General features: G+C 39.7%; 1 protein-coding gene across 6 annotated transcripts in view; it reads left to right on the top strand.

Annotated features, from left to right (window-relative positions):
• Positions 1-13305, top strand: part of RNF170 (ring finger protein 170) — a 39722-nt gene that overhangs the window by 4360 nt on the left and 22057 nt on the right. For 2 of the 6 annotated variants that reach the window (XM_030566201.1, XM_030566202.1), the window contains exon 3: positions 7226-7369. The exons of 2 other annotated variants lie outside the window; for them this stretch is intronic. In XM_030566201.1, the coding sequence (XP_030422061.1) occupies positions 7233-7369 (137 nt within the window). In that variant the 5' untranslated portion in view covers positions 7226-7232. Of the gene's footprint in view, positions 1-478; positions 703-3348; positions 3411-7225; positions 7370-13305 lie in introns of all 6 variants that reach the window. 2 more of the 6 variants (XM_030566198.1, XM_030566200.1) reach the window with 2 other exon arrangements.

Genomic DNA, 13305 nt, shown 5'->3' on the forward strand with positions numbered 1-13305 from the left:
ATGGATGATGGTGACAGCATGGTTGCCAGTGACACCAAAAGTGCTGGGTATAGATTTGGTTGCCCCAGCTGAGAGGACTTGTTTAATACTGGAATGTCAGAAGTATTGTAGCGGTACCTCTAAAGTAGTTACCCAGTAATGTTGATCCTGTTAATACTCACTGCTTGATCACTTAACAGCACACCATCCGAATAAACAGTATTCTTTTGTTTTATCCTTCCCACAGAATTTATCTTGGCAATTAATATCTTCTTTTAAAAACTGATCTCCCTGCTTGTCTGTTCAGATGTTGTCCTTCCTCCTTTTAGTTTGACTACCTGCAGTTTTATTAAGTATAATAAAAATTAACAAAATAGTCTTTAATATTGAAGCTTATTCATATTATTTTTACTTAAATGTGTACACACGTGCCTTGTATGCAAACATTTCATCATGTTTACATAATCAAAATCAACAAATCCTCCTTCCTATGATACAGACAGCATCAGTTGACAACCCTCCATTCTCTAAAGATGACATTTGCCAGAATTCTTGCTCATGGCTTTTAGCTCCAGCAACACTTCCTCAGCTCTTAAAGAATGTTCTCCATGAAGGAAGTGGCAAAGTGTGAGCCAGGGATATTAGGCAGTTTATTGACATATCATGAACTATTGGAAGATAGACCAGCGTCTCTGCAGCCCGTTGGCATCAGATTCATGCAAGGTTTGATACTTCTAAAACTTCCCATTAAAAAAGCCCCTATGTCATGCAGTCTTAATGTAGTTTTGACAAGCTGATGAAAGTTCCTTTTAAATCATTTCTGTGAATTTTAATCTCTAACATGGAATTTCCTTTGGTAGTAGTGATGCAAGCTTGTCAAGTAAGTTTCAGGGCCTAATGATTGATCCGTCTGACACCAGATTATACAAGCAATAGGTGTGCTAGAGTCTCCTCTGAGATTCCTCTGCAAGGTAGTGCTGGGGTTCCTGTCCTGCTAGTGTTTCTCTTATGCCCACTTGCTCATCCCAGCGATGCCCTTCTCTATGCATTAATTATTGAAAGATCCTTGGGATTCTGCATGAAACAGACAAGAGGTGCATAGAAATTGTTTGACTGGATCAGACCAATGGTCTGTCTAGTCTAGTATCCTACTTTTGACAGTGACCAGTGCTTCACAGGAAGAAACCTTGCAGTAGGAAGATGGGATAATTTGGCACCAAGTAAAGTTTCCACCTGTCCCCTAATATTTAAAGGGTAGTTTATGCCCCCAAAGTTTGAGGGCTCATCTACATAGTAAAAGGAACCAAAATAACTACATCAGTTGTAAGTCACATCTTTAATTATATCAGTGTAAGTCCATATGTGCATATTTTTATTTTGGAAAAAGTGCCCTACTGTCCATAAAAATTGACATAAATTATGTAAAAATAGAAAATAAAAATATCCATGCACACACTTGCACTAATAAGTAATTAGAGTTGTGACTTGAACTTATTTTCATTCCATTTATCCTTTAGATAAACCCTGTGGGATAATATTCCTTCCAAAACTCTTGTTTATTTTTTAATCCTATTATGAGGATAACAAGAGTTAATGTCCAGTTCTTTTTTGGATTAGTCACTCTTTCCATTATCCTGGTACATTTTTCTTTGGGATGTATTTTTTTTAGTCATGATAAATCATTTTGCATTGGCTTATCCTGGGAGCTTCATCTCCTTTGAAACCAAAGACACTGACTAGCACTTTTAGAGGACAGCATTTATCCTGGCAGAAGTTGGCATGCAACAGCCAGTAGGCGCCTGGGCTTGTGCTTATGTAAATTGTGTAAGAGCCAAGGGTATTCCACCAGTCTTGCACTAAGAAGCAAAAGCCCAGGAGCAAGAATCCTGTCAGAATATTGTTGTCTGAGAAACAGAATTTCAAGTAAATAATTTCCCCTTATTCACCCCCAACAAATTCTTAAAAGGACACTCTCAATTCAAATCTCTCTTTAAGTAAGGGATTTGAGCAAACTGATGAGCCTTGTACTATGCCCTGAAAGTCCACAGATGTATGTGACCTCCTAATTTCTTGGTTACTCGTTTTTCATGCCATCTCAATTTGTCATTTCTAGACCACCTAGAGCCATAATAAGGTCCTTCATTTTTCCTATACCTATGTGACCCTTGTGTCTAAGATCTTTGTAATCTCTCTTGGGAGTATAATAGCAGATAAGTAAGAGGCATTCAGATACACCTCTACCTCGATATAACACTGTCTTCTGGAGCCAAAAAATCTTACCGTGTTATAGGTGAAACCGCGTTATATTGAACGTGCTTTGATCCACTGGAGCGTGCAGCCCCACCCCTCCAGAGCGCTGCTTTACCGCGTTATATCCGATTTCATGTTATATCGAGTGGCGTTATAACAGGGTAGAGGTGTACATGGAAAATGTAGAACATCATGAATATTCTGGTCTGGCTAGCCAGTAATAATTATTTCACCTACTATGGCAAGCACTGGTTCATTTTTAATGTCCTTCTAAATGATGGTATGTGGGATTGTTCTAGCTGTGCGATATGAAACAGAATCTTGATAGTATTTCTCTTGTTAGCTGGCAGTTCAGAAGCATGATGAGGTAATACATCTGCATTAACATGCCCCTTTGTGCCCTTAAATTTCAACATCCTCTGTGTGTGCTTCCAAGAATAAAAGTCACTGTTGTAATTTAAGATGCTGTTATTTGTGATATTCCTCTATTGGGAAAGAAGCAATGGAGATCAGGTAGATAACTTGTGACCAGTGTGAATTTTTAACCAGACAGTAATTAAATCAGCTTTGAAAAATTCTACTTGCCTATGGCAAATAATTCTTTGTTGACAAGAGAGTAAATTATCATTAGTTTACTATCATCAGTTTGAGTCACCATGATAAAGAGCAGGCAAGAATTTGTGCCTGAGCTGATAACTTGTAATGACAATTTTGCCCAGGTAAATTACATTTCTTAGAATCATAGAATCTCAGGGTTGGAAGGGACCTCAGGAGGTCATCTAGTCCAACCTCCTGCTCAAAGCAGGACCAATTCCCAACTACATCCCAGCCACGGCTTTGTCTAGCCTGACCTTAAAAACCTCTAAGGAATGGGATTCCACCACCTCCCTAGCTAACCCATTCCAGTACTTCACCACTCTTCATACCTTCTGCCACCCCCAGTCCCTCCCAGTCTGTCTGTGTATCATTCCATTCCATAGTCATTGAGAATCATGATGCAAATGCATCTGGTATCAGCTTGTCTGCTATTTAACCAAGTCCTGATCAAACCAATTGTGACATAGCTGGGTCTCAGTGCAAAAGATAAGGTAATTCTTTCTTTTCTTTTTCTCACTGAAGAGCCCTGATATTTTGTATTAGAAACACCAGGAGATTAAAGAGGACTGGCAATTAAAAATCTGGTTAGTGTCCTTTTTGCTTCTTTTTTTATGTTTAAAGAGGGGCTGAAATTTTTTGCTATTTAAAAAAAATGGCTGGTTTTTGTTTTTTTTTGTCTTTTGTAAGTTGATTTTGCTGGAGGATTGTGAGCTTTCTCATTTCTTAACTGAAAGGCAGTGTAGGAATGAAACTTTGTTAAAGAGAGAGTCTCCCAACTGATTATTCAGTTGGATGGATGTCAAGAAAACACGAGTTCTTAAAAGTCTGAGTAACAGTTACCTCTCCTCTGAATTATTAGTTTCACTTTCTTGTTTTTTTTCTAAAGTAATTTTGTCATCCATAGTCTTCCATGAAAACTAGCATAAACAAGAATTTGTAGTATAAAAGAGAAGGAACAAATTAAACAACTTTCTATCCTCCTTTGTACATCATAAAGAAACAATGAGCACAAATTTTTAACACCGAGAAGGAAGAATGTCTTTTAAATGGATTATTCGGCATCTGAAAAACACATGGTCTTGCAGTTAGGTTGATTCAACTAAAATTGTTAAGATGAAAAGGTTAGGTAAATATAATTAAAAAAAAAAATTTGTACAAATGGAGCACGGCAAGAATTTCATAAAGTAGTTGAATACAAACCTTATTTACTTATGTCAACTCATTGTTGATTCTCTAGGAGAGCCCTGAGACACTTCAGTAAAAATAAATAAGTATGGAGACAGAAATCCAAATTTAATTGTCTCCTACATACCCTTAATCCTTACCCACATCTATCTGCAATAAAATACATACCTCACCTCCAAACAACATGTTAGTTTTAACTTGGACCATGTGGTGTTTGGAAATGAATGTTTCCCAGTTTCCTTCGTGTCAGCCAGTCTTCACAATGAGCAGCCCCCTTCTGTATGGCAACTGGAGGCAACCAGGGTCTTTGGTCTGAGCTTGGCTTTAAGGATGCCCCTCCGGAAGATCTCCCCAGAATTTTTTGCCCTCCAAGCAGTGCATACAGCAGAATTCAAGTCTCTCTTTGAAGCAGAGCTTTCACAAGATTTTTGAAGTGTTCTTAACTAAACATGTGGCTTCTTCAGTGGCTTGAAGACTTTTTGGCTCAAAACTGCTGAGCTTAGAAAATCTTTTGGCTTTCAGAAGAGGCTCTGAAGGACATAATCTCTCCTCACCTCTGAGAAATGGCAGATAGACAGCAGGCCACAGAAACACAGCTCCTTGGTGCTGTGGGCAAGCTCCACAGTAAGACAGTTGAGCAGTCCTCAGTGAAGCTTCCTTCCCTGTCACCTGACCAGAATCAATGGCATGGAACTAGGGGTTAAGATTTTCAAAACCTCCCTGCCACTCCCCCTGAATCCCACAGCTTGAAGAGCAAGCAGGAAAGTTTCACTGGAGTCTCCTGAATCTTGGGAGAAGGAATGATTTCCCTCGTAGCAACCAGGACGAAGAAATGCCTGCTCCTGGCCAACATGTAGGCAAGGTCCATGCTGAAGTTGTTGAGAAGGCTGTAAAACAAGCCCATCCCACAAGCTGTTTTATCTGCAAGGCCACAGCTGCCTGAAAGATGCCAGTTACTGCCACCTTTCTGATGCCAGATAGTTGCTAGTGGCTGCCGCTCAACCTTTATTCTGTACAATTGGTCCCTGCTCAGCCCAGACACTCCCAGCCCAGGGAGCATGAAGTGAAATAATTCAGATCCTTTTCCTTGTGGGATGGACTTACCTCCTCTCCTCGTCCAACTTCTCAGGGTCCAACAGGAGGTCACAGAATGACTACTGTTTTCCTTAAGGACATATGCAGGATACAAGGATGTCCTTTTCACTTGGGTCCTTTCACACACACCCTAATTTTTCTCTCGGGAGTTTTTCCCCATTCTTACAGTCCTTAAAAATATCATCACTCATCCACTTACTGGGATGGCAGAATGCATTGGCTTCTCTTTCTTCACTGCTGCACAGAAACTGAAATAGGCAGCTCCCATAAATATAATGGAGAATAGCTCCCACAAATATAATGGAGGCTAGCCTGTAAATTCCCCACAGTGATAGAAGACCAGACCTTCATATCCACGTTGAGTTTTGGTGAAAAGATGTTTTTTGAGGCTATCAGTAGTAGACTAGTGGAAATTTTGCCACAATAATGGGTGTGCTTTCCTCTAAGTGTAATCGTATCATTACTGGTGTACACTAATTTCCATGACTTTGGTGTTCTTTCTTTCCATTTAGTGTATATTTAGGGCTAATTAATAACTTCCTGGCTGGCATTTTTCAAACATTAAGGGACAAATTCTGAAATGATTTATTATATAAGGAGGTATCAGGGAGTCCTAAAATGGTGGCGTGTGTACTGAGGGGGGGTGGAGAGAGAGCTAGAAGATTATATAAATTATACAAATTTAGATTAGTCTCATATTTTGTCTCCAAGAGTCCATATTTATCATCAAGAAAAAATATTTTTAAAACTTTAATTGTGATGGAACACAGTTCCAGCATGATATTTTGTAAACATGTCACTCCTTTCCCAAAGCCAGCTTCATTTTCTTTGGTTGATTTCATAATGTTCACAGCTGTGGTTCAGAGCCCATCTTGATTGCCACAGGAGCCCTTAACAGCTTATTGCAGCCAATTTTATTTGGTTTACCTCTCCCACTGTAGTTTAGCCAACATTATCTGTAGAAGATAAGTCACTCTGATATTTGCCGATAATGAAGTTAACAAGAAAACAATTGTTATGTTAAGGGTTAGAACAAGGGTAGGCAACCTATGGCCTGCGTGCCGAAGGTGGCACGCAAGCCAATTTTCAGTGGCACTCACACTGCCCAGGTCCTGGCTGTCTGTCGGTCCAGAGGGCTCTGCATTTTAATTTAATTTTAAATGAAACTCCTTAAACATTTTAAAAAACCTTATTTACTTTACATACAACAATAGTTTAGTTCTATATTATAGACTTTTAGAAAGAGACCTTCTAAAAACATTAAAATGTATTACTGGCATGCAAAACCTTAAATCAGAGTGAGTAAATGAGGACTTAACACACCGGTTATGAAAAGTTACCAACACCTGGGTTAGAACAAGAAGTAATCTGAAAATGACCTTTTCCTTCATGGCTTAGCCCAGAGGCTTCCAAACTGTGCCCTGAGGAGCACTTGCTCTTTGTCTGAGGAAAGTGACTGGGTGTGCTGTGCTAAATCTCCGTGTTTCCTGCAGATGGAAAGGAACATGTAGGAAGGGCAGACACAATGAAGAGCAAGAGTAGGAGGCATGATTACCTCCTCCCCCATTAATATTTCTTAAATATTCTTTTGTGTAAGTAAATGTTATAGGGTGGATTTCTCAAACTCCCATTGACTTCAATAGTAGCAATGTTAGGCTAACATTTATTGCTTATGAAAATCCCACCTGTAGTTGCCATAGATAGGGGATGGTCCAAAAGACTGTTACAATGTGGTCTACACTATGAAAAAGTTTGAGAACTCCTAGCACTTCAGACCGTGGATGCATACTCGATGTAGATAGGCTGTATTTGGAACATGTCAAATCAAGCACTCTCTCCTATCAAGGATCCTCAGCTAGTATATCTGGCAGCTTCAAAAAAATCTTGTTTAATTTTAAGACTTCAGATAGCAGCCAATCATTTAAAACTTTTGCTGGTATTGTAATGGTATTAGTTCCACTCCCTACAACAAGCTGTGTATATATGGTCAAATTCAACTTTTTTCCCACTTTGTTTTTTTTAGTATATATTCCAACCAATAAATTATATGTAGCTTCAAGAGTTGTGTGTGTGTGTGCATACATATATATATTTTATATATGTTCTTTTTACGTTTTAGACCTGGAATGGCCAGTCAACAAGCAGAAGTTCAGAGTTTGAAACTAGATAATGATTCGGTTATAGAAGGAGTAAGTGACCAGGTACTGGTGGCTGTTGTGCTCAGTTTCACTCTCATTGCTGCTCTGGTGTATATGCTTTTAAGGTGAGACAATGTTGATAGGAATTGATCAATACATGCATTCCAACATGACTGTGAAGTTTTAACTTTTTCTATTAAATTGAGTAGTTGCATTAAGGTGTAAAGTAATTATGGATCCATGCTGTTGAAATAAATTGTTGACATCCCAGTCTAGATATCTTGTTGTTTAATTGAAGATTGCTTGACACAGCTTGATGTTTAGTCTATAACCATAATGAAATGACGAGTTTTCCAGGGATGATGCCAAACTCTTTTCTGGATCTTCAGCTGGTCAAACTGAATATGGTCCAACATTTCCTGAGAATGTAAATTACTGAATTCATGGCCTGCATAGTTAATATCACAATCGCTTGCTACTTATAGAGATGTTAATAGTGACTCTGTAGTTAAGGTTGCAGTTACACTTCTGTTATAAATCCTAGTTTTAATTCCCTTAAACTTTTGAATGGATTGACTGATTTGTTTGTAAATAGTTGGTTTGTAAATATGTTTCAAATACTGTAGGACAGGAGAAGATTTTTTTTGAAAAAAAATACACCTCTACCCTGCTATAACGTGGTCGTGGGGAGCCAAAAATCTGTACTGCATTATAGCTGAAACCCCGTTATATCGGGGTAGGGGTGGCAGGGTTCCAGCAGTGATTTAAAGAGCTCTGGGCTCCAGCCGCTGTGGGGAGCCCCAGGCCCTTTAAATCGCCGACAAGCCCCACTGCCGCAGTCCTGGGGCAGCAACAGCAGGATTCCAGCGGTGAATAAGGGATTTTGATGAGCAATATTGGAGCAGGCAGAGTTTTCTTGGAGTTGGAGCTTCAGGGATATGTGGCTACGATGAGAGTTGCTGATGGCCTGGGTAAGGGAGCTAGTCAGCTTGATACCTTTTACAGAGCAAAGGGCTCCATACAGAACGCACACACTGGATCCACCTTCATGTCCTAAATGGTAATTTGCTGGAGAAGCAAGCTGGATTGAAACATAGAGCAATTCAGTGCTTTTGTGCTTAAGGTTGTCTTTAAGACAGCATAACTCTTTAAAGGGTGAATCACAGAACTGGAAGGGACTCATGGCAAGACTAACTATTTTCTAGACCAGGTGTCGGCAGCCTTTCAGAAGTGGTGTGCTGAGTCTTCAGTTATTCACTCTAATTCAAGGTTTCGCGTGCCAGTAATACATGTTAATGTTTTTAGAAGGTCTCTTTCTATACGTTTATAATATATAACTAATCTATTGTATGTAAAGTAAATAAGATTTTTAAAATGTTTAAGAAGCTTCATTTTAAAATTAAACTAAAATACAGAGCCCCCCAGACTGGTGGCCAGGATCCAGGCAGTGTGAGTGCCACTGAAAATCAGCTTGCGTGCCGCTTATGGCACACATGCCATAGGTTGCCTACCCCTGATCTAGACCATCCCTGACAGGTGTTTGTCTAACCTGCTCTTAAAAATATCCAATTATGGAGATTCCACAACCTCCCTGGGCAATTTATTCCAGTGCTTAACCACCCTGACAGTTAAGTTTTTCCAATGTCCAACCTAAACCTTCCTTCCTGCAATTTAAGCCCATTGTTTCTTGTCCTATTCTCAGAGGTTAAATAAAAAAAACAATTTTTCTCCCTCCTCCTTGTAACAACCTTTTTATGTATTTGAAAACTGTTATCATGTCCCCTCTCAGTCTTTTTTCCAGACTAAACAAACTCAATTTTTTCAGTCTTCACTAATAAATAGGTCATGTTTTCTAGACCTTTAATCATTTTTGTTGCTCTTCTCTGGACTTTCTCCAATTTGTCCACATCTTTCCTGAAATGTGGCGCCCAGAACTGGACATAATACTCCAGTTGAGGCCTAATAAGCGCAGAGTAGAACGGAAGAATTACTTCTCGTGTCTTGCTTACAACACTCCTGTTAATATATCCCAGAATGACGTTTGCTTTTTTTTTTTTTTTTTTTTTTTTTTTTTTTTTTTTTTTTTTCAACAGCATTACACTGTTGCCTTATATTTAGCTTGTGGTCCACTATGTCCCCCAGATCTTTTTCCGTGGTGCTCCTTCCTAGGCAGTCTCTTCCCATTTTGTATGTGTGCAACTGGTTGTTCCTTTCTAGTTGGACTATTTTGCATTTATCCTTATTGAATTTCCTCCTTTTACTTCAGACCATTTCTCCAGTTTGTCCAGGTGATTTTGAATTTTAATCCTATCCTCCAAAGCACTTGCAACCCCTCCCAGCTTGATATTGTCCGCAAACTTTGTAAGTGTTCTCTCTATGCCATTATCTAAATCAGTGGTGAAGAAATTGAACAGAACTGGACCCAGAACGGATCCCTGCAGGATCCCACTCATTATGCCATTCCAGCATGACTGTGAACCACTGATAACTACTCTCTGGTACCGGTTTTCCAACCAGTTATGCACCCACCTCATAGTAGCTCCATCTAGGTTGCATTGCCTTAGTTTATGAGAAGGTCGTGTGAGACATTATCAAAAGCTTTACTAAAGTTGTTATACCATGTCTACCGCTTCCCCCCAGCCACAAGGCTTGTTACCCTGTCAAAGAAAGCTTTAAGGTTGATTTAACATGATTTGTTCTTCACAAATCCGTTCTGATTATTACTTATCTTATTATTTTCTAGATATTTGCAAATTGATGGCTTCATTATTTGCTCCATTATCTTTCCGGGTACAGAAGTTAAGCATATTTCCTTATTGTCCTTATTGTCTTTTTTATAAATAGGTACTATATTTGCCCTTTTCCGGTTTTCTGGAATCTCTCCCGTCTTCCATGATTTTTCAGAGATAATTGCTAGTGGCTCAGATATCTCCTCAGTCAACTCCTTAGGTATTCTAGGATGCATTTCTTTAAGCAGCATCCTTGGCTGATTCAGCTCCTGAGCTTGAAGGATAGTAGGCACCCGACTCCCTTACCCAGACTCCAGCATTGTCCCCACCTAAATCTGTAAACCTCTTGGATACCACTCTTCTTATCCACCAAATACTGGAGGGGAGGAGGAGCATGAGCCTCATATTCTCTCACATGTGTCTCAACACCATACCCCTCCATGTTGCCATACCCTGCATCTATTCCCCTCCCCACAGTCGTCTTCTCATCCATACCTCTGTCTCATGCACCTATCCAGTTTTAGAGATTTTATTTTAAAATATTTAAAACTGGGTTTGGGCATGTGGCAAGTATAGAATGAGAAAGAGGAGACTGGGAAGCTTGGAGTGGGGTTCATGACTGTTAAAGAGGGGTGCCAGGGAAGAACAGCAGACAGTAGGAAGCAGCACAGGATGGGGAGCAACAGTGTGTTTGAGTGTGGCCTTGAGGGCAGAAATAGAATGTGAAGTGGAATGTGAAGGGGAGGGTCTATTGAACTTAAGGCATGTGGTGATTTCCCCCTTTTTATTAAAGAAAAACACATCACAGTTCAGAATCAATGCATGAATTCGAAGTCTGAGCTGTTGAAGAAGCTGTTAACAGTAAAAGATTAAAAAAAAAAAAAACTTCCAAGAGCTGCAGCTATTTAATTCAATCATTATAGACACTTTTGTTAAGTCAGTTTGCCCTTGTAAGTAACTAAATCTTGACAAATTAGTCAGTTTGCTGCCATCCTCTCTAAAAGCTGAGAGTTAGTTGTCACAATAGACAGAGCTGAGATGGTGAAATCTTAGCTCACCTAACAAGTTAAAAGGAGCCAAACAATCTAGAATATATCAGAAACTACCTAATTGTCCCTCATTGCTTATCTAACCTGCTTCCCAGTATCTTCGTTATCTAGTCATTGCACATCAGTCTAGTCTATCGCACACTTTTCACTTTTATAGGTACATCAGTGTTTCCAAAAGAGATGAAACCTACAAGGAGACTTACTTTTTAACAGGGGAGATTACAATGTTACCATATAGGTAAATTAAACTCCATATGAGCATTTTCTCATTTTCACTGGAGGAAAGTGCATGTTGAATGAAGCAGGAGCTCTTACCTCATTTAGATCCACACTTCGTTTTGTGAGTCATAACATTTGATGATGGCTACTGAATCATTCCAAATTATGGGCATTTTTAAAAAACAAAATAAGGTTAAAGCTGTTGTGTGGTGAAGCACTCAAAATTCAAGAAATTTAAAAGTAAAGATTGCACATCTAATCTTCACTCTGCTTCCTTGTATGCATACATTATAACAAACTTTAATTCATAGATTCTAGGGTCAGAAGGGACCAATGTGATCATCTAGTCCGACCCCCTGCACAAAGCAGGCCACAGAACCCTACCCATCCAGTTCTATAACAAACCCCTAACCTACATAATCACATACAATTTCTTGTCTATTCCAATATAATAGACATGGTTTTTCCTGTGCTCTTAAAAGGCATGCTGTGAACAAAGCCGGCTCCTCAGGAGCTCTTGATGTATTTTCTGTGGACATTGCACAGTGAATGTCCTTTTTCTTATGCACTGAGCATCTTGTGTATAAGGGACAATAGGCTATATATGTATATCTGATGTTGTAAAACAATACATTATTGTATATTGCCAAGCATGCAGGTACTCTGCAAGCCATTTTCATTTATTTTTGAAAGAATACATAAGCTGTTAAATGCTAAAAACTAGACTAAGATGATAAAATTGCAAAGTCAGGTATGCAAAACTGCAAAAGTTCATAGCGCTATTGGGGAAAAGTCCACTTTAAAGAAATATAAATAAAAATTAGAGTTCCAGAATGAGTTTTTTCTGGGGGAAAAAAAAATTGGGTGTATAATTATGTTGTAAACAATTCATAGATTCCAAGCCCAAAGAAGGGACCGTTGTGATCATCTAGTCTGATCTCCCGTGTAACAGGCCATAGAACTTCCTCAAAATAATTCTTACAGCATATATTTAGGAAAAACAGCCAATCTTGATTTTAAAATGGTCAGTGATGGAGAATCCACCAAAACCCTTAATAAATTGATCTAATGGTTAATTACCCTCGCTGTTAAAAATGTATGCTTTTTTTCCAGTCTGAATTTCTCTAGCTTCAACTTCCAGCCACTGGTTCTCTGCCGGATTGAAGAGCGCATTATTAAATATTTGTTCCCCATGTAGATACTTATCGATTGAAATCACATCACCCTCAACCTTCTCTTTAACCTAACTAGACCGCGCTCTTTGAGTCTATCACAATAAGGCAGGTTCTCTAATCCTTTAATCGTTCTCTTGGCTCTTCTGTGAATCTTCTCTAATTTATTAACATCCTTCTTGAATTGTTGGCATTAGAACTGGACACAGTAATATAGCAGCACTCACACCAGTAACAAATATAGAGGTAAAGTAATCTCTCCTCCCACTCAAGGTTGCCCTGTTTATATGTCCCAGAACATGTTAGCTCTTTTGTCAAGAATCACACTGGGAGCTCCTATTCAGCTCCATAATCATGCCTAATTCAATTATTTTGATAGTTTATTTCAAAATACCTGTCAGCAAGTATGTCTGTAACAGTACAGACACACACACAGATTCCCCCAGGAGTAGTGCGTTAAAGAAACCTCTCTGACAATCCAGTTCCTGTTTCTCTTTCCCTTCCCCCCTACCCCCTCCAGAGCCCAGCCGGGGAGCCAGACATCCACAACCCCTTTTCCCCAGAGCCCAACCTCAGGGGCTCCCCAGCCCAGATACCTGCATCCCATTTCCTCCCAGAGCCCAGCTGGGGGGCCAGACACCCACAAGCCCAGAGCCCAGCTGTGGGACGCCCCTTTGCTCAGACACCTGCTCCCTCCCTGCCAGGGATCGAGTGGGAGAAACAGCTTGATACTCGGTCCCAGGCTTGCAGGGAGTTTCCTGCGCTGCACTTGTCTTCTCTCAAGGTATGCTGGGAACTGCAGCTGCTGGGAACCCTCTAGCTCCCCCTCCTCTCACCAACAGTGTCTTCTACATGCAAGTTAGGTTCTGCCAAGTTCAGTGGTCCCTAGTGG

Source organism: Gopherus evgoodei, chromosome 6, assembly GCF_007399415.2.
Source record: "Gopherus evgoodei ecotype Sinaloan lineage chromosome 6, rGopEvg1_v1.p, whole genome shotgun sequence".
Lineage (NCBI taxonomy): Eukaryota > Metazoa > Chordata > Testudines > Testudinidae > Gopherus > Gopherus evgoodei.